General features: G+C 43.5%; 1 protein-coding gene across 5 annotated transcripts in view; it reads left to right on the forward strand.

Annotated features, from left to right (window-relative positions):
* Window positions 1-22026, forward strand: part of LOC106608253 (ryanodine receptor 3) — a 264485-nt gene that overhangs the window by 117212 nt on the left and 125247 nt on the right. For all 5 annotated transcript variants that reach the window (XM_082977053.1, XM_045721102.2, XM_045721103.2 and 2 more), the window contains 10 exons: window positions 117-291; window positions 1578-1786; window positions 2536-2699; window positions 2900-3100; window positions 3206-3371; window positions 11816-11902; window positions 17139-17365; window positions 17773-17985; window positions 18169-18381; window positions 18673-18850. In XM_082977053.1, the coding sequence (XP_082833179.1) occupies window positions 117-291; window positions 1578-1786; window positions 2536-2699; window positions 2900-3100; window positions 3206-3371; window positions 11816-11902; window positions 17139-17365; window positions 17773-17985; window positions 18169-18381; window positions 18673-18850 (1833 nt within the window). The remainder of the gene's footprint in view (window positions 1-116; window positions 292-1577; window positions 1787-2535; window positions 2700-2899; window positions 3101-3205; window positions 3372-11815; window positions 11903-17138; window positions 17366-17772; window positions 17986-18168; window positions 18382-18672; window positions 18851-22026) is intronic.

Consider the following 22026-nt stretch of genomic DNA (forward strand, 5'->3'; position numbering starts at 1 on the left):
AAGGCAAATTATTGTACACTTGGTCGTACACTTGATTGTACACTTGATCAACTTTACGTTTCAGTGGTGATTATTACATTAGGGTTAGTAATACGTGTTGTTGTTTGTTCCCCCAGGGTCGTCGAATGCACATGGGGGCGCGTTTCTTCGGCCAGTCATGGAACGAGGGAGACGTGGTGGGCTGCATGATCAACATGGAGGACAAGTCTATGGTCTTCACCCTCAATGGAGAGCTACTCATCACTAACAAGGGATCCGAGCTCTGCTTCGTTGACTTCGAGACAGATGATGGTGAGTTTATCTTTAGAAGGGATCCGAGCTCTGCTTCGTTGACTTCGAGACAGATGATGGTGAGTTTATCTTTAGAAGGGATCCGAGCTCTGCTTCGTTGACTTCCAGACAGATGATGGTGAGTTTATCTTTAGAAGGGATCCGAGCTCTGCTTCGTTGACTTCCAGACAGATGATGGTGAGTTTATCTTTAGAAGGGATCCGAGCTCTGCTTCGTTGACTTCCAGACAGATGATGGTGAGTTTATCTTTAGAAGGGATCAGAGCTCTGCTTCGTTGACTTCCAGACAGATGATGGTGAGTTTATCTTTAGAAGGGATCAGAGCTCTGCTTCGTTGACTTCCAGACAGATGATGGTGAGTTTATCTTTAGAAGGGATCAGAGCTCTGCTTCGTTGACTTCCAGACAGATGATGGTGAGTTTATCTTTAGAAGGGATCAGAGCTCTGCTTTGTTGACTTCCAGACAGATGATGGTGAGTTTATCTTTAGAAGGGATCAGAGCTCTGCTTCGTTGACTTCCAGACCGATGATGGTGAGTTTATCTTTAGAAGGGATCAGAGCTCTGCTTTGTTGACTTCCAGACAGATGATGGTGAGTTTATCTTTAGAAGGGATCAGAGCTCTGCTTTGTTGACTTCCAGACAGATGATGGTGAGTTTATCTTTAGAAGGGATCAGAGCTCTGCTTAGGTGACTTCCAGACAGACGATGGTGAGTTTATATTTTTCCTTCCTTAGTCTTAACTTGGAAGATTGTGTAGTCTCCTTTTTCCTCTAGGAAACTTGGAGATTAACTGTTTTATTGTCCGTTTTCACATAAATTGGCTTTGCATCGTGAAATGCGTTTATTTATCCATGTATTCAAACTATGCTTTACCAGAAAGGTACTCTCGAGGTTTAAATCTCTTTTCTTAGAAATCGACGACGCAGAGCATGTGAAACATAAAGCAGCAAAGCAATGGGGAAATCAGTCATTTCTGGTGTTGCTGTTGGAAGAAACACACAGTTACTTAATGTAAATCATATCGATTGCTGTGTTCCAAATGAAGTTTATTCTCCAATATTCTAGAATCTAGGGAGTGCGGTGTAACAGAATGCTTTCCAAATAATGGATATTTTTGCAAAGTTAATTGCTTTTGGGTTGAGGCATAAGATTAGTTCCTTTCCAGAAACATATGTTAACCTCTAACCTCTGACCACTATGATTTCCAGGCTTCATCCCAGTGTGTTGTCTGGCTCAGTCCCAGATAGACCTTATAACCTCTAACCTATGACCTCTAATTCCTCCAGGCTTCATCCCAGTGTGTTGTCTGGCCCAGTCTGAGATTGGCCGTATGAACCTGGGGAAGGACGCCAGCAGCTTTAAGTACTACACCACGTGTGGCCTGCAGGAGGGCTTCGAACCCTTCGCTGTCAACATGAACAGAGAGGTCACCATGTGGTTCAGCAAACGCCTGCCTACCTTCGTCAACATCCCCAAGGACCACAACCACATCGAGGTACCGTTTTAAGATTTAGTGGCCTGATTACCCAGGGGCCTGATGTTGAACAATCTCCACTAAAGCCTGACATCTTGAAGCAAATCGGTTTGGCCAGTGACAAGCATACAGTTCACTACCTGGTTCTGAGTGCTAATCATTCTCCTCTCCATATGATTGTGACTGCTCCTCCTCTCTGAATGTGATTGTGACTTCCTCCTCTCTGAATGTGATTGTGACTGCTCCTCCTCTCTGAATGTGATTGTGACTGCTCCTCCTCTCTGAATGTGATTGTGACTGCTCCTCCTCTCTGAATGTGATTGTGACTGCTCCTCCTCTCTGAATGTGATTGTGACTGCTCTCCCTCTCTGAATGTGATTGTGACTGCTCCTCCCCTCTGAATGTGATTGTGACTGCTCCTCCAATCTGAATGTGATTGTGACTGCTCCTCCCCTCTGAATGTGATTGTGACTGCTCCTCCCCTCTGAATGTGATTGTGACTGCTCCTCCTCTCTGAATGTGATTGTGACTGCTCCTCCTCTCTGACTGTGATTGTGACTGCTCCTCCTCTCTGAATGTGATTGTGACTGCTCTCCCTCTCTGAATGTGATTGTGACTGCTCCTCCTCTCTGAATGTGATTGTGACTGCTCCTCCAATCTGAATGTGATCGTGACTGCTCTCCCTCTCTGAATGTGATTGTGACTGCTCCTCCTCTCTGAATGTGATTGTGACTGCTCCTCCTCTCTGAATATGATCGTGTTGACCCCAGGTGACGAGGATAGATGGGACAGTGGACAACCCTCCGTGCCTGAAGGTGACCCACAAGACATTTGGGACCCAGCAGAGCAACAGTGACATGCTGTACTGCAGACTGAGCATGCCTGTAGAGCTCCACGCTCCTCATGTCAGTCCTGACGAGTCTCAGAAACTCAGGTCAGAAACAATGTAGAAACACTGAGGTAGAAACACACATATTGCTTTCAACCAAGGCTTTAGAAATTCCATATTTCCTATTTGGAAGGCCATCGATATCAATCTATCAGTCAATATAATAATATTTTACACACTCATTTAATGTGAAATGGGACCTGATAACATATTGTTGATTTTACCAGATGCTTTTCCTTTTGCAGTCAGCCTCCAAAGGAAGATGATTATGGCAGAATTACAACGTATTATCACTCAGTGAGGGTGTTTGCTGGCCAGGACCCAGCATCGGTGTGGGTTGGCTGGGTAACCCCTGACTACCATTATCATAGCAAACAATTCAGCCTTAACAAGACACGCACGGTTACTGTAACCCTGGGAGACGAGAGAGGACGCGTCCACGAGAGGCAAGTTCTAGCTTTTTAACTGGAGAGTTGACATCACTCACTCACTCACTCACTCACTCACTCACTCACTCACTCACTCTCTCCCACCCTGTCTGTCCATTCCAGTGTTCGGAGGAGTAACTGCTACATGGTGTGTGCTGGAGATGTTGTCGGCTCCTCCCACTCCTCATCCCGGTCTAACATCGACCTGGAGATTGGCTGTCTCGTTGACCTGGCAACAGGCTTTCTCTCCTTCACAGCCAATGGCAAGGAGCTGGCGACCACCTATGAGGTAGACCTAATACATTCAACATCCAGTATAAATTACAGTACAGTAGGTAGACCCACTGTAATCACCATATAGATTACAGTACAGTAGGTAGACCCACTGCATTCACCATATAGATTACAGTACAGTAGGTATACCTACTGATTTCACCATATAGATTACAGTACAGTAAGTAATACTACTGCATTCACCATGTAGATTACAGTACAGTAGGTAGACCTACTGCATTCACCATATATATTACCGTACAGGAGGTAGACCCTCTGTAATCACCATATAGATTACTGTACAGTAAGTAATGCTACTGCATTCACCATATAGATTACAGTACAGTAAGTAATGCTACTGCATTCACCATATAGATTACAGTACAGTAGGTAGACCTACTGCATTCACCATATAGATTACAGTACAGTAAGTAATGCTACTGCATTCACCATATAGATTACAGTACAGTAGGTAGATCTACTGTATTCACCATATAGATTACAGTACAGTAGGTAGACCTACTGCATTCACCATATAGATTACAGTACAGTAAGTAATGCTACTGCATTCACCATATAGATTACAGTACAGTAGGTAGATCTACTGTATTCACCATATAGATTACAGTACAGTAAGTAATGCTACTGCATTCACCATATAGATTACAGTACAGTAGGTAGACCTACTGTATTCACCATATAGATTTCAGTACAGTAGGTAGACCTACTGCATTCACCATATAGATTACAGTACAGTAAGTAATACTACTGCATTCACCATATAGATTACAGTACAGTGAGTAATGCTACTGCATTCACCATATAGATTACAGTACAGTAAGTAATGCTACTGCATTCACCATATAGATTACAGTACAGTAAGTAATGCTACTGCATTCACCATATAGTTTACAGTACAGTAAGTAATGCTACTGCATTCACCATATAGATTACAGTACAGTAAGTAATGCTACTGCATTCACCATATAGATTACAGTACAGTAAGTAATGCTACTGCATTCACCATATAGATTACAGTACAGTAAGTAATGCTACTGCATTCACCATATAGATTACAGTACAGTAAGTAATGCTACTGCATTCACCATATAGATTACAGTACAGTAAGTAATGCTACTGTATTCACCATATAGATTACAGTACAGTAAGTAATGCTACTGCATTCACCATATAGATTACAGTACAGTAGGTAGACCTACTGTATTCACCATATAGATTTCAGTACAGTAGGTAGACCTACTGCATTCACCATATAGATTACAGTACAGTAAGTAATACTACTGCATTCACCATATAGATAACAGTACAGTGAGTAATGCTACTGCATTCACCATATAGATAACAGTACAGTGAGTAATGCTACTGCATTCACCATATAGATTACAGTACAGTAAGTAATGCTACTGCATTCACCATATAGATTACAGTACAGTAAGTAATGCTACTGCATTCACCATATAGTTTACAGTACAGTAAGTAATGCTACTGCATTCACCATATAGATTACAGTACAGTAAGTAATGCTACTGCATTCACCATATAGATTACAGTACAGTAAGTAATGCTACTGCATTCACCATATAGATTACAGTACAGTAAGTAATGCTACTGCATTCACCATATAGATTACAGTACAGTAAGTAATGCTACTGCATTCACCATATAGTTTACAGTACAGTAAGTAATGCTACTGCATTCACCATATAGATTACAGTACAGTAAGTAATGCTACTGCATTCACCATATAGATTACAGTACAGTAAGTAATGCTACTGCATTCACCATATAGATTACAGTACAGTAAGTAATGCTACTGCATTCACCATATAGATTACAGTACAGTAGGTAATGCTACTGCATTCACCATATAGATTACAGTACAGTAAGTAATGCTACTGCATTCACCATACACATTACACAGTAGACATATGCAACTCCGGTTGTCAGGTTTTTATCTGGAATTCCATGTAGTCAGGGCTCAACGGTTTAGTTCTCACATAGGATTCACGTTAGCTGATAACCCAATTGTGTGGAGTAAAAAGTAGAATCCCAGCCCAGGGACCTCCTCTTCTTCCTCAGACTGTGAAGTGAATTGGCTATTAAAGGATAGAATAATTGTCCCTCTCTAAGGAAATAAAGTAGGCTTTTACTCTGATGAGAAGCTTTAATCTTCACTCACTACATCACAGGTCCAGCCACCAGCCTCTTTTCTTTGTCTCTCTCTCTCTCTCTCTCTCTCTCTCTATTCAAGTGGATTTATTGGCATTGAACGTGTTGCCAGAGCAAATGTAACAGTGTTCTTCTGTCCCTCTTCTTGCCCCATCCGGGGCTTGAACCAGAGACCCTCTGAACACATCGACAACAGTCACCCTTCGAAGCATTGTTATCGCTCCACAAAAGCCGCGCCACATGCAGAGAAATGGAAACAACTACTTCAAGGTCTAAGAGAGAGTGACGCCACCAATTGAAATGCCACTAGCTCGCACCACTAACTTGCCAGTCATTTCACATAGTTTACCCAAACATATAAACACATAAAATCAATGATGACGCAGATAGATAATAAAATAATAATATTCAATGAGTAATAACTATTAACAAGACAATACAGTAAGAAATGAATGAGGACAATAATGAACTACTGAAAAAGATACAGGTAGTAATGTTAATGTTCTGGTTGGTTGTTCTACTGGCTGTCTCTACAGGTGTAACACACAGGTAGTAATGTTCTGGTTGGTTGTTCTACTGACTGTCTCTACAGGTGTAACACACAGGTAGTAATGTTCTGGTTGGTTGTTCTACTGACTGTCTCTACAGGTGTAACATACAGGTAGTAATGTTCTGGTTGGATGTTCTACTGGCTGTCTCTACAGGTGTAACACACAGGTAGTAATGTTAATGTTCTGGTTGGTTGTTCTACTGACTGTCTCTACAGGTGTAACACACAGGTAGTAATGTTCTGGTTGGTTGTTCTACTGACTGTCTCTACAGGTGTAACACACAGGTAGTAATGTTCTGGTTGGTTGTTCTACTGGCTGTCTCTACAGGTGTAACATACAGGTAGTAATGTTCTGGTTGGTTGTTCTACTGGCTGTCTCTACAGGTGTAACACACAGGTAGTAATGTTCTGGTTGGTTGTTCTACTGGCTGTCTCTACAGGTGAAACACACAGGTAGTAATGTTCTGGTTGGTTGTTCTACTGACTGTCTCTACAGGTGTAACACACAGGTAGTAATGTTCTGGTTGGTTGTTCTACTGGCTGTCTCTACAGGTGTAACACACAGGTAGTAATGTTAATGTTCTGGTTGGTTGTTCTACTGACTGTCTCTACAGGTGTAACACACAGGTAGTAATGTTAATGTTCTGGTTGGTTGTTCTACTGGCTGTCTCTACAGGTGAAACACACAGGTAGTAATGTTCTGGTTGGTTGTTCTACTGGCTGTCTCTACAAGTGTAACACACAGGTAGTAATGTTAATGTTCTGGTTGGTTGTTCTACTGGCTGTCTCTACAGGTGTAACACACAGGTAGTAATGTTCTGGTTGGTTGTTCTACTGGCTGTCTCTACAGGTGTAACACACAGGTAGTAATGATCTGGTTGGTTGTTCTACTGGCTGTCTCTACAGGTGAAACACACAGGTAGTAATGTTCTGGTTGGTTGTTCTACTGGCTGTCTCTACAGGTGAAACACACAGGTAGTAATGTTCTGGTTGGTTGTTCTACTGGCTGTCTCTACAGGTGTAACACACAGGTAGTAATGTTCTGGTTGGTTGTTCTACTGACTGTCTCTACAGGTGTAACACACAGGTAGTAATGTTCTGGTTGGTTGTTCTACTGGCTGTCTCTACAGGTGTAACATACAGGTAGTAATGTTCTGGTTGGTTGTTCTACTGGCTGTCTCTACAGGTGTAACACACAGGTAGTAATGTTCTGGTTGGTTGTTCTACTGGCTGTCTCTACAGGTGTAACACACAGGTAGTAATGTTCTGGTTGGTTGTTCTACTGGCTGTCTCTACAGGTGTAACATACAGGTAGTAATGTTCTGGTTGGTTGTTCTACTGGCTGTCTCTACAGGTGTAACACACAGGTAGTAATGTTAATGTTCTGGTTGGTTGTTCTACTGACTGTCTCTACAGGTGTAACACACAGGTAGTAATGTTCTGGTTGGTTGTTCTACTGGCTGTCTCTACAGGTGTAACACACAGGTAGTAATGTTCTGGTTGGTTGTTCTACTGGCTGTCTCTACAGGTGTAACACACAGGTAGTAATGTTCTGGTTGGTTGTTCTACTGGCTGTCTCTACAGGTGTAACACACAGGTAGTAATGTTCTGGTTGGTTGTTCTACTGGCTGTCTCTACAGGTGTAACACACAGGTAGTAATGTTCTGGTTGGTTGTTCTACTGGCTGTCTCTACAGGTGTAACACACAGGTAGTAATGTTCTGGTTGGTTGTTCTACTGGCTGTCTCTACAGGTGTAACATACAGGTAGTAATGTTAATGTTCTGGTTGGTTGTTCTACTGGCTGTCTCTACAGGTGAAACACACAGGTAGTAATGTTAATGTTCTGGTTGGTTGTTCTACTGACTGTCTCTACAGGTGTAACACACAGGTAGTAATGTTCTGGTTGGTTGTTCTACTGGCTGTCTCTACAGGTGTAACACACAGGTAGTAATGTTCTGGTTGGTTGTTCTACTGGCTGTCTCTACAGGTGTAACACACAGGTAGTAATGTTAATGTTCTGGTTGGTTGTTCTACTGGCTGTCTCTACAGGTGAAACACACAGGTAGTAATGATTTGGTTGGTTGTTCTACTGGCTGTCTCTACAGGTGTAACATACAGGTAGTACTGTTAATGTTCTGGTTGGTTGTTCTACTGGCTGTCTCTACAGGTGTAACATACAGGTAGTACTGTTAATGTTCTGGTTGGTTGTTCTACTGGCTGTCTCTACAGGTGTAACACACAGGTAGCAATGTTCTGGTTGGTTGTTCTACTGGCTGTTTCTACAGGTGTAACATACAGGTAGTAATGTTCTGGTTGGTTGTTCTACTGGCTGTCTCTACAGGTGAAACACACAGGTAGTAATGTTAATGTTCTGGTTGGTTGTTCTACTGGCTGTCTCTACAGGTCTAACACACAGGTAGTAATGTTCTGGTTGGTTGTTCTACTGGCTGTCTCTACAGGTGTAACACACAGGTAGTAATGTTAATGTTCTGGTTGGTTGTTTTACTGACTGTCTCTACAGGTGTAACACACAGGTAGTAATGTTCTGGTTGGTTGTTCTACTGGCTGTCTCTACAGGTGTAACACACAGGTAGTAATGTTAATGTTCTGGTTGGTTGTTCTACTGGCTGTCTCTACAGGTGTAACACACAGGTAGTAATGTTCTGGTTGGTTGTTCTACTGACTGTCTCTACAGGTGAAACACACAGGTAGTAATGTTCTGGTTGGTTGTTCTACTGGCTGTCTCTACAGGTGTAACACACAGGTAGTAATGTTAATGTTCTGGTTGGTTGTTCTACTGGCTGTCTCTACAGGTGTAACACACAGGTAGTAATGTTCTGGTTGGTTGTTCTACTGGCTGTCTCTACAGGTGTAACACACAGGTAGTAATGTTCTGGTTGGTTGTTCTACTGGCTGTCTCTACAGGTGTAACACACAGGTAGTAATGTTAATGTTCTGGTTGGTTGTTCTACTGGCTGTCTCTACAGGTGTGGCAGGAAACAACATATTCTGTAGCTAATTGGGTTTTTCCCAATAGATATTAGATTTTCTCCTTTTCTGTTTTGTTTTCAAAATCTTTATTTCTTTTCAATTTTGGGGGGGAAATTGCCTCTCTATTTACACTGCTCAAAAAATAAAGGGAACACTAAAATAACACATCCTAGATCTGAATGAATGAAATAATCTTATTAAATACTTTTTTCTTTACATAGTTGAATGTGCTGACAACAAAATCACACAAAAATAATACATGGAAATCCAATTTATCAACCCATGGAGGTCTGGATTTGGAGTCACACTCAAAATTAAAGTGGAAAACCATACTACAGGCTGATCCAACTTTGATGTAATGTCCTCAAAACAAGTCAAAATGAGGCTCAGTAGTGTGTGTGGCCTCCACGTGCCTGTTTGACCTCCCTACAACGCCTGGGCATGCTCCTGATGAGGTGGCGGATGGTCTCCTGAGGGATCTCCTCCCAGACCTGGACTAAAGTATCCACCAATCCTGGACAGTCTGTGGTGCAACGTGGCGTTGGTGGATGGAGCGAGACATGATGTCCCAGATGTGCTCAATTGGATTCAGGTCTGGGGAACGGGCGGGCCAGTCCATAGCATCAATGCCTTCCTCTTGCAGGAACTGCTGACACACTCCAGCCACATGAGGTCTAGCATTGTCTTGCATTAGGAGGAACCCAGGGCCAACCGCACCAGCATATGGTCTCACAAGGGGTCTGAGGATCTAATCTCGGTACCTAATGGCAGTCAGGCTACCTCTGGCGAGCACATGGAGGGCTGTGCGGCCCCCCAAAGAAATGCCACCCCACACCATGACTGACCCACCGCCAAACCGGTCATGCTGGAGGATGTTGCAGGCAGCAGAACGTTCTCCACGGCGTCTCCAGACTGTCACGTCTGTCACATGTGCTCAGTGTGAACCTGCTTTCATCTGTGAAGAGCACAGGGTGCCAGTGGCGAATTTGCCAATCTTGGTGTTCTCTGGCAAATGCCAAACGTCCTGCACGGTGTTGGGCTGTAAGCACAACCCCCACCTGTGGACATCGGACCCTCATACCACCCTCATGGAGTCTGTTTCTGACCGTTTGAGCAGATACATGCACATTTGTGGCCTGCTGGAGGTCATTTTGCAGGGCTCTGGCAGTGCTCCTCCTGCTCCTCCTTGCACAAAAGCGGAGGTAGCGGTCCTGCTGCTGGGTTGTTGCCCTCCTACGGCCTCCTCCACGTCTCCTGATGTACTGGCCTGTCTCCTGGTAGCGCCTCCATGCTCTGGACACTACGCTGACAGACACAGCAAACCTTCTTGCCACAGCTCGCATTGATGTGCCATCCTGGATGAGTTGCACTACCTGAGCCACTTGTGTGGGTTGTAGACGCCGTCTCCTGCTACCACTAGAGTGAAAGCACCGCCAGCATTCAAAAGTGACCAAAACATCAGCCAGGAAGCATAGGAACTGAGAAGTGGTCTGTGGTCACCACCTGCAGAACCACTCCTTTATTGGGGGTGTCTTGCTAATTGCCTATAATTTCCACCTGTTGTCTATTCCATTTGCACAACAGCATGTCAAATGTATTGTCAATCAGTGTTGCTTCCTAAGTGGACAGTTTGATTTCACAGAAGTGTGATTGACTTGGAGTTACATTGTGTAGTTTATGTGTTCCCTTTATTTTTTTGAGCAAATCGCAAATCAGATAGTTTATCAATGCCAGGCAGCCATCAGACAGAAAAAAAAAAAAAAAAAAAAATTTATAAAAAAACAAATATATATATATATATTTATTTATTTATTTATTGCTGCCTGGCATTGATAAACTGTCTGATTTGCGATCTGGCCCCCTGTCCAAGTCGCTCTGTGTCCCTAATGGCCCCCCATTCCCTATATAGTGCACTTCTCTTGACCAGGCTCTGGTATTGGTAATAGGGTGGCATTTGGGATACAGACAGTCTCTGCTGATGGCTGGTATTGATACACTGTGTGATGGTCAGATAGGCATCAGAGGGGCAGTTTAAAAAACCGAACTAATCAGTCGGCTGTCTGAATGCAAACCAAGATGGCCCAAGCATCAATGATCTTTTATTCCAACCCCCCCCCCCCCCCCCTACAGATTTATTTACTTAAAGAGTGAGAACTGTGTCTGTCCTTCCCCCAACGCAGACCGCCAGAGGAAGATGAATTGTGATGGCTGTGTAATTATCTGCAGGGTATCAGGAAACATCTCTTAAAATACAAATGTGTGTCCCAAATGAGCCCTGTGGACCCTGCTCAAAAGAAGTACACTATATAGGGAATAGGGGGGCAATTGGGGACAGACCCAGACACATGTTTACCATATAGATGAAATCATACTTAGAATGCTGTGTGTTCCACCTTGACAATTTGGAGGGTTCTAGAAGTCAACGGTGAAAATAACACTAGCATCAATCCCCTGAAGTGTTGTTGAGGATGTGTTCTGGATGGTGAACAGGTTGTTAGCGTGGTCATGAAATCATATCAAGTGTATCAAGTGCAACTCAATTTAGTAACCACGCCTTTAGAGTTGATGATGTGTGATTGACTCTAAGCAGGTGGTTGACTTGCTGTTCTTATGTCCTGTATGTCTAGGTGGTTGATATATTGTAATGATGTGAGATTTATTGTTGTGTGTCTATAGGCTACTGATGTTGTTCTTGAGGTAAGGATTGTGTATATATTCTTGTGTTTAGGTGGAGTCCAACACTAAGCTGTTCCCTGCTGTGTTTGTGCGTCCCACCAGCACCAACCTCTTCCAGTTTGAGTTTGTCAAGATCAAGGTTGGTGTCCCCCAGTCTACTACTATAACCAGTCTGCTACTATATCCAGTCTGCTACTATAACCAGTCTACTATAACCAGTCTACTACTATAACCAGTCTACTACTTTAACCAGTCTACTACTATAGCCAGTCTGCTACTATATCCAGTCTACTACTATAGCCAGTCTGCTACTATATCCAGTCTACTACTATAGCCAGTCTGCTACTATATCCAGTCTACTACTATAGCCAGTCTGCTACTATATCCAGTCTACTACTATATCCAGTCTACTACTATATCCAGTCTACTATTATATCCAGTCTACTACTATAGCCAGTCTACTACTTTAACCAGTCTACTACTATAGCCAGTCTGCTACTATATCCAGTCTACTACTATATCCAGTCTACTACTATATCCAGTCTACTATTATATCCAGTCTACTACTATAGCCAGTCTACTACTTTAACCAGTCTACTACTATAACCAGTCTACTACTATAACCAGTCTACTACTATAGCCAGTCTGCTACTATATCCAGTCTACTACTATATCCAGTCTACTACTATATCCAGTCTACTATTATATCCAGTCTACTACTATAGCCAGTCTACTACTTTAACCAGTCTACTACTATAACCAGTCTACTACTATATCCAGTCTACTATTATATCCAGTCTACTACTATAGCCAGTCTACTACTATAACCAGTCTACTACTATATCCAGTCTGCTCCAATACCAGTCTGCAACTATATCCAGTCTACTACTATAACCAGTCTACTACTATATCCAGTCTGCTACTATATCCAGTCTGCTACTATATCCAGTCTACTATTATAGCCAGTCTGCTACTATATCCAGTCTGCTACTATAACCAGTCTACTACTATAACCAGACTACTACTTTAACCAGTCTACTACTATAGCTAGTCTGCTACTATATCCAGTCTACTACTATAACCAGACTACTACTTTAACCAGTCTACTACTATATCCAGTCTACTACTTTAACCAGTCTACTACTTTAACCAGTCTACTACTATAGCCAGTCTGCTACTATATCCAGTCTACTACTATAGCCAGTCTGCTACTATATCCAGTCTACTACTATAGCCAGTCTGCTACTATATCCAGTCTACTACTATAGCCAGTCTGCTACTATATCCAGTCTACTACTATAACCAGTCTACTACTATAACCAGACTACTACTTTAACCAGTCTACTACTATAGCCAGTCTGCTACTATATCCAGTCTACTACTATAACCAGACTACTACTTTAACCAGTCTACTACTATATCCAGTCTACTACTATATCCAGTCTACTACTACAACCAGTCTACTACTATATCCAGTCTACTACTATAACCAGTCTACTACTATAACCAGTCTACTACTATATCCAGTCTGCTACTATAACCAGTCTGCTACTATAACCAGTCTACTACTATAACCAGTCTACTACTATATCCAGTCTACTACTATAACCAGACTACTACTACAACCAGTCTACTACTATATCCAGTCTACTACTATATCCAGTCTGCTACTATAACCAGTCTACTACTATATCCAGTCTGCTACTATAACCAGTCTGCTACTATAACCAGTCTACTACTATAACCAGTCTACTACTATAACCAGTCTACTACTTTAACCAGTCTACTACTATAGCCAGTCTGCTACTATAACCAGTCCACTACTATAACCAGTCTGCTACTATAACCAGTCTGCTACTATAACCAGTCTACTACTATAACCAGTCTACTACTGTAACCAGTCTGCTACTATAACCAGTCTACTACTATAACCAGTCTACTACTATAACCAGTCTACTACTATAGCCAGTCTACTACTATAACCAGTCTACTACTTTAACCAGTCTACTACTATAGCCAGTCTACTACTTTAACCAGTCTGCTACTATAACCAGTCTACTACTATAACCAGTCTACGACTTTATCCAGTCTGCTACTATAACCAGTCTACTACTATAACCAGTCTACTACTATAACCAGTCTGCTACTATAGCCAGTCTACTACTTTAACCGGTCTACTACTATAGCCAGTCTACTACTATAACCAGTCTACTACTTTAACCAGTCTACTACTATATCCAGTCTGCTACTATAGCCAGTCTGCTACTATATCCAGTCTGCTACTATAACCAGTCTACTACTATAACCAGTCTACTACTTTAACCAGTCTACTACTATATCCAGTCTGCTACTATAACCAGTCTGCTACTATAACCAGTCTACTACTATAACCAGTCTACTACTATAACCAGTCTACTACTTTAACCAGTCTACTACTATAGCCAGTCTGCTACTATAACCAGTCTACTACTATAACCAGTCTGCTACTATAGCCAGTCTGCTACTATATCCAGTCTGCTACTATAACCAGTCTACTACTATAACCAGTCTACTACTTTAACCAGTCTACTACTATATCCAGTCTGCTACTATAACCAGTCTACTACTATATCCAGTCTGCTACTATAGCCAGTCTGCTACTATAACCAGTCTACTACTATATCCAGTCTACTACTATAACCAGTCTACTACTATAACCAGTCTACTACTATAACCAGTCTACTACTATAACCAGTCTACTACTACAACCAGTCTACTACTATATCCAGTCTACTACTATATCCAGTCTGCTACTATAACCAGTCTACTACTATATCCAGTCTGCTACTATATCCAGTCTGCTACTTTAACCAGTCTACTACTATATCCAGTCTGCTACTATAACCAGTCTACTACTATATCCAGTCTGCTACTATATCCAGTCTGCTACTTTAACCAGTCTACTACTATATCCAGTCTACTACTATAGCCAGTCTACTACTATATCCAGTCTACTACTATATCCAGTCTGCTACTATAACCAGTCTACTACTATATCCAGTCTACTACTTTAACCAGTCTACTACTATAGCCAGTCTACTACTATAACCAGTCTACTACTATAACCAGTCTACTACTATAACCAGTCTGCTACTATATCCAGTCTACTACTATATCCAGTCTGCTACTATAACCAGTCTACTGCTATATCCAGTCTACTACTTTAACCAGTCTACTACTATAGCCAGTCTACTACTTTAACCAGTCTACTACTATAACCAGTCTACTACTATAACCAGTCTGCTACTATAACCAGTCTGCTACTATAACCAGTCTACTACTATAGCCAGTCTACTACTATAACCAGTCTACTACTATAACCAGTCTACTACTATAACCAGTCTGCTACTATAACCAGTCTACTACTTTAACCAGTCTACTACTATAGCCAGTCTACTACTATAACCAGTCTACTACTATAACCAGTCTACTACTATAACCAGTCTGCTACTATAACCAGTCTGCTACTATTTTCTTTTTTTTCCTACTTTGTCATTGACTTGTTTATTGTGTTATTGGCTTGTTTATTGTTTATTCCATTTATAACTCTGAGTTGTTGTCTGTGCTGCACTGCTTTGCTTTATCTTGTCCAGGTCGCAGTTGTAAATGAGAACCTGTTCTCAACTAGCTTACCAGGTTAAATAAAGGTGAAAAAAAATATATATATATCCAGTCTACTACTATATCCAGTCTACAACTATATCCAGTCTACTACTTTATCCAGTCTACTACTATAACCAGTCTACTACTATATCCAGTCTACAACTATATCCAGTCTACTACTTTATCCAGTCTACTACTATAACCAGTCTACTACTATAACCAGTCTACTACTATAACCTGTCTACTTGTAACGAGTGTCGTGTGTGGAGGACCAAGACGCAACAGGGAAGTGTATACTCATCTTCTCTTTTTAATATATAAGAAGGAGAAACAAAATAAACATATATACAATTAACAGAAACGACACTAACAGTTCTGTCAGGTGACAAGCACAAAACAGAATACAACTACCCACAATCCACAATACAAACACAGCCCTAATTATAGGACCTTCAATCAGAGGCAACGATAGACAGCTGCCTCCAACTGAAGGCCCCAACACCAATTCACTAAACATAGAAATACTAATGACTAGACAGAACATAGAAATAAACTACCATAGAACAATAACCAAAACCCTTTAGTAATAAATCAAATACCCCTCTCTACATGGACACATACACACAACCACCCTGAACCACATAAAACAAATACCCCCTGCCACGTCCTGACCAAACTAAACACTAACAAATAACGTGACACTACTACTATATCCAGTCTACTACTATATCCAGTCTACTACTATATCCAGTCTACTACTATATCCGGTCTACTACTATAACCAGTCTACTTATATAACCAGTCTACTACTATATCCGGTCTACTACTATATCCAGTCTACTTAAAAAAAGCTTTATTGGCATGGGAGACATATGTTTACATTGCCAAAGCAAGTTAAATAGACAATTAACAGAAGTGAAATAAACAATCAGAAATAAACAGTTAACATTACACTCACAGAAGTTCCAAAGGAACTGAGACATTTCAAATGTCATATTATGTCTATATACAGTGTTGTAATGATGCTGCCTCTTTCTCTCTCTCTATGTCACGGCTATGAGAAGGATCGGACCAAGATGCAGCGTTTTCGTAGTTCCACATCTTTATATAATAGTGAAACGTAATGCAATACATAAATACTTAAACTAACCAGAAAACAACAAACCGTGACGCAGAGAGGGAAAAAACACACTACTCAAAATATAATCACCCACAAGGACATGTGGGACAAACATCAACTTAAATATGGCCTCCAATTAGAGACAACGACAACCAGCTGCCTCTAATTGGAGGTCATGCCAAACAACGACCAACATAGAATGCAATACATAAATACTTAAACTAACCAGAAAACAACAAACCGTGATGGAGAGAGGGGAAAAAACACACTACTCAAAGGATAATCACCCACAAGGACAGGTGGGACAAACATCAACTTAAATATGGCCTCCAATTAGAGGCAACGACAACCAGCTGCCTCTAATTGGAGGTCATGCCAAACAACGACCAACATAGAAATACAAAAACTAGAACTGAACATAGACATACAAAAACAGATAAACACCCCCTGTCACGCCCTGACCACTCTACCATAGAAAATAACAACTTACTATGGTCAGGACGTGACTCTCTATTTCTCTCTCAATCGCTCTCTCTCTTTCTTTCCCTCTCTCTCTCTCTCTCTCTCTCTCCTCTCTCTCTCTCTCTCTCTCTCTCTCTCTCTCTGTCCCCAGGCCGCCATGCCCCTGTCGTCAGCCATCTTTAAGAGTGAGCAGCGTAACCCTGTGCCCCAGTGTCCACCACGTCTGGACGTTCAGACCATCGTAGCGGTGCTGTGGAGCCGTATGCCAAACACCTTCCTCACCGTGGAGACCGCCAGGGTCTCAGAGAGACACGGCTGGGTGGTGCAGTGTCTGGAGCCACTGCAGATGATGGCTGTTCATATACCTGAGGAAAACAGGTGGTTTATTTCTATCGGAGATCAACACTCAACCTCTACTCCTAGACACTTGATGAATGTAGCAATATCTTGTTCATTTATCCTTCTGGTGGGCTAGGTGGAGTTTCCACTATATCTCCTAAATCCATATATTACTCTCTGTCTCGCTCTCTCTCTTTCTCTCTCTCTCTCTCTCTCTCTCTCTCTCTCTCGCTCTCTTTCTCTCTCTCTCTCTCTCTCTCTCTCTCTCTCTCTCTCTCTCTCTCGCTCTCTCTCTCTCTCTGCTATCTTCTCTCTCTTTGCTATCTTCTCTCTCTCTCTTTGCTATATTCTCTCTCTGTCTGTCTCTGTCTCTTTCTTTCTCTCTCTCTCTCTGTCTCTCCCTCAACCCCCTTCTCTCTCCATCCCTTCCCGTCCACTCCCCTCAGGTGTCTGGACATCCTGGAGCTATCGGAGAACGAGGGTCTGAGGAAGTTCCACTACCACACCCTGATGCTCTACTGTGCCCTCTGCGCATTGGGCAACACCCGCGTGGCACACGCCCTCTGCTCCCACCTCGACCAATCACAGCTGCTCTACACCATCGACAACCAATACCTGTCCGGCATGCTGAGAGAGGGATTCTATAATGTTCTTATGAGGTGGGTGAGGAGTTCATTGGTTGGTGGATGAGGGGTCTTTATAATGAACAGGATGTTAACCCACTATTTTATAGAAATCCATTATTATGCTGATAATTGATTGGTTAAATGACTGACTGCTTTAATTAATTTATTGGTTGGTTGATATATTGATTTATTGATTATCTATGTACCTTCCACCAGCATCCACCTGGAGACAGCAAAAGAGGCTCGTCTGATGATGAACAATGAGTTTATCATCCCTGTGACCGATGAGACGCGCTCCATCAAGCTGTTCCCTGACGAGTCCAAGAGACACTCTCTACCCGGGGTAGGCCTCAGCACCTCTCTGAAACCACGCCTCATCTTCTCCCCTCTCTCCTTCATCACCACCAAGAAACAGCAGCACCTCCACAGGTTAGAGCTTAATTACTTTAACTTCACTTGTATAGTACTTTTCTATCAAGCTGTAATACTTTCAGACTTCGGCTCACATACCATACTTTGAAATAATTTAAAATACTTCATCTGGGCTTGATTGAGCTTGCCTGGCTTACTGGACCATTTGAGCAAAACGCTCAAAGTATTTGAAAGATTCCGAACCCTATTTCTGTTACAGGTTTAGTTTTTTCTACTTTGACTTACATTTTTATAGTGTTATACTTTAATGCCTATCAATAAAATACATTATTATAATGATTCCTCCAGTCCCCAGATCCCCCTGGGTATCCTGAAGGAGAAGGCCATCAGTATGCTGACTGAGGCGGTGCAGGGAGGAGGCAGTCACATCAGAGACCCAGTAGGAGGCAGTGTGGAGTACCAGTTTGTCCCCATCCTCAAGCTGATCGGGACCTTGCTGATCATGGGGGTACTCACCAGCGAGGAGGTGAGGTTTAGATCAGTTGTTATGGTGTGTGAGTGTGGCGCTATAGCAACACCAGGGTCGTATTCACTATGACCGAAGGAAAGCAAACGGATTGGAACAGTTCTGCTTCAGTCAGCACTAATGAATACAACCCAGGGTTGTGGGTTTAATTCCTGTTGGGGTGACATATAGAAACAATGGATGTACTGCCTGTGCTGTAAGTGGCTTTGGATAAATATAGTATCTGTTAAATGGCATATACAGATGGATAAATATAGTGTATGTTAAAGGGCATATACAGATGGATAAATATAGTGTCTGTTAAAGGGCATATACAGGTGGATAAATATAGTGTCTGTTAAATGGTATATACAGATGGATAAATATAGTGTCTGTTAAATGGTATATACAGATGGATAAATATAGTGTCTGTTAAATGGTATATACAGATGGATAAATATAGTGTCTGTTAAAGGGCATATACAGATGGATAAATATAGTGTCTGTGTCACGTCCTGACCAGCAGAGGGCGTAATTGTGTTAGTCTTGGTCAGGATGTGGCAGGGGGTTTTGTGTGTGTGAATGGTTGTGTTGGTGATTGGGACTCCCAATTGAAGGCAGGTGTGTTGAGTTGCCTTTGATTGGGAGTCCTATATAGGAGTGTGTGTTTTTCTTTGGGATTGTGGGTAGTTGTCCTTGCACTGTGTTGTATGTGCCTGCAAGACTGTTGCTGTCGTCTTTATTGTTTTTGTCCAGTGGATACTTTACTCCTTTTTTTTTAAATTAAAAAACATAAGTATCCACATACCTGCTGCGCCTTGGACCATTCTTGATGACGGTTGTGACAGAACTACCCACCACAAAAGGACCAAGCAGCGGAAGAGGAGGAAGCCACAGGAGAACAGCGTGGATGGATGGACTTGGCAGGATGAGCAAAGATTCTGGGAGGACAAGTTAAGGGAGCTAAGGGAACCCGAGAGGCAGCCCCAATAATTTTTTTGGGGGGGGGCACAAGGGCTGTTTGGCGGGGCGAGATTGGAGCCCCAGGCCAGCTCCCCGTAGCCTTGTAGGGCAGACTGGACAGGTCCCGTGCTTTGGGGTTGGGGCTGTGGTGAGGCCTGGGATTTTCAGGCCGGTAGGCACAGTACCAGCGCCCCGCATGTGCCAGGGCGAAGTAGGCATCGAGCCGGAAGGGGTGATGCCAACCCTGCACTCAAGACCACCAGTGCGCCTCTACGGTCCGGTGTTTCCCGCCATACGCACTAGCATGGAGGTGCGTGTCTCCAGGCTGGCACGTCCAGTACCAGCCCCACGCATCAGGCGTCTAGTGCGTCAGTCCAGCCTCGCCAGTCAAGAGTCACCAGAGCCGCGCGCCAGTCAAGAGTCGCCAGAGCCGCCCGCCAGTCAAGAGTCACCAGAGCCGCCCGCCAGTCAAGAGTCGCCAGAGCCGCCCGCCAGTCAAGAGTCGCCAGAGCCGCCCGCCAGTCAAGAGTCGCCAGAGCCGCCCGCCAGTCAAGAGTCGCCAGAGCCGCCCGCCAGTCAAGAGTCGCCAGAGCCGCCCGCCAGTCAAGAGTCGCCAGAGCCGCCCGCCAGTCAAGAGTCGCCAGAGCCGCCCGCCAGTCAAGAGTCGCCAGAGACGCCCGACTGCCCGGAGCTGCCAGAGTGGCCCGCCAGTCAGGAGTCACCAGAGCGGCCCGACTGCCCGGAGCTGCCAGAGTGGCCCGACTGCCCGGAGCTGCCAGAGTGGCCCGACTGCCCGGAGCTGCCAGAGTGGCCCGACTGCCCTCCGGCCCAGCCCGAGTGGCCCGACTGCCCTCCGGCCCAGCCCGAGTGGCCCGACTGCCCTCCGGCCCAGCCCGAGTGGCCCGACTGCCCTCCGGCCCAGCCCGAGTGGCCCGACTGCCCTCCGGCCCAGCCCGAGTGGCCCGCCTGCCCTCCGGCCTAGCCCGAGTGGCCCGCCTGCCCTCCGGCCCAGCCCGAGTGGCCCGCCTGGCTTCCGGCCCAGCCCGAGTGGCCCGCCTGTCCTCCGGCCCAGCCCGAGTGGCCCGCATGTCTTCCGGCCCAGCCAGAGTGGTACGTCTGCCAGGGTCAGCCCGAGTGGCCCGTCTGCCTGGCGCAGTTATCGGCACCACCGAAGTGGGCGACGCCGAAGGTGGAGCGAGGTCCACGTCCTGCACTTGAGCCACCTCCAGGATAGGTGGGTTGGGGAGGGAGGGTGTAGCACAGTGCCGTCGGTGATTGGCAGCCACCCTTCTTTCCCTCCTTTATTGTTTAGGGGTTATTGTTTATTGGTTTTGTTGGGGTATTGGGGATTTTTTTGTGTTTTCTTTTTTTTAGGTGCATTCCAGGGTCTGCACCTTGAGGGGGGTACTGTCACGTCCTGACCAGCAGAGGGCGTAATTGTGTTAGTCTTGGTCAGGATGTGGCAGGGGGTTTTGTGTGTGTGAATGGTTGTGTTGGTGATTGGGACTCCTAATTGAAGGCAGGTGTGTTGAGTTGCCTTTGATTGGGAGTCCTATATAGGAGTGTGTGTTTTTCTTTGGGATTGTGGGTAGTTGTCCTTGCACTGCGTTGTATGTGCCTGCAAGACTGTTGCTGTCGTCTTTATTGTTTTTGTCCAGTGGATACTTTACTCCTTTTTTGAAATTAAAAAACATGAGTATCCACATACCTGCTGCGCCTTGGTCCATTCTTGATGACGGTTGTGACAGTCTGTTAAAGGGCATATACAGGTGGATAAATATAGTGTCTGTTAAATGGCATATACAAATGGATAAATATAGTATCTGTTAAAGGGCATATACAGATGGATAAATATAGTGTCTGTTAAATGGCATATACAGATGGATAAATATAGTGTATGTTAAAGGGCATATACAGATGGATAAATATAGTGTCTGTTAAAGGGCATATACAGGTGGATAAATATAGTGTCTGTTAAATGGCATATACAAATGGATAAATATAGTATCTGTTAAAGGGCATATACAGATGGATAAATATAGTGTCTGTTAAATGGCATATACAGGTGGGTAAATATAGTGTCTGTTAAATGGCATATACAGATGGATAAAAATAGTGTCTGTTAAATGGCATTTACAGATGGATAAATATAGTGTCTGTTAAATGGCATTTACAGATGGATAAATATAGTGTCTGTTAAAGGGCATATACAGATGGATAAATATAGGGTCTGT

The sequence above is a fragment of the Salmo salar genome, chromosome 06 (genome assembly GCF_965601325.2).
Source record: "Salmo salar chromosome 06, fSalSal1, whole genome shotgun sequence".
Lineage (NCBI taxonomy): Eukaryota > Metazoa > Chordata > Actinopteri > Salmoniformes > Salmonidae > Salmo > Salmo salar.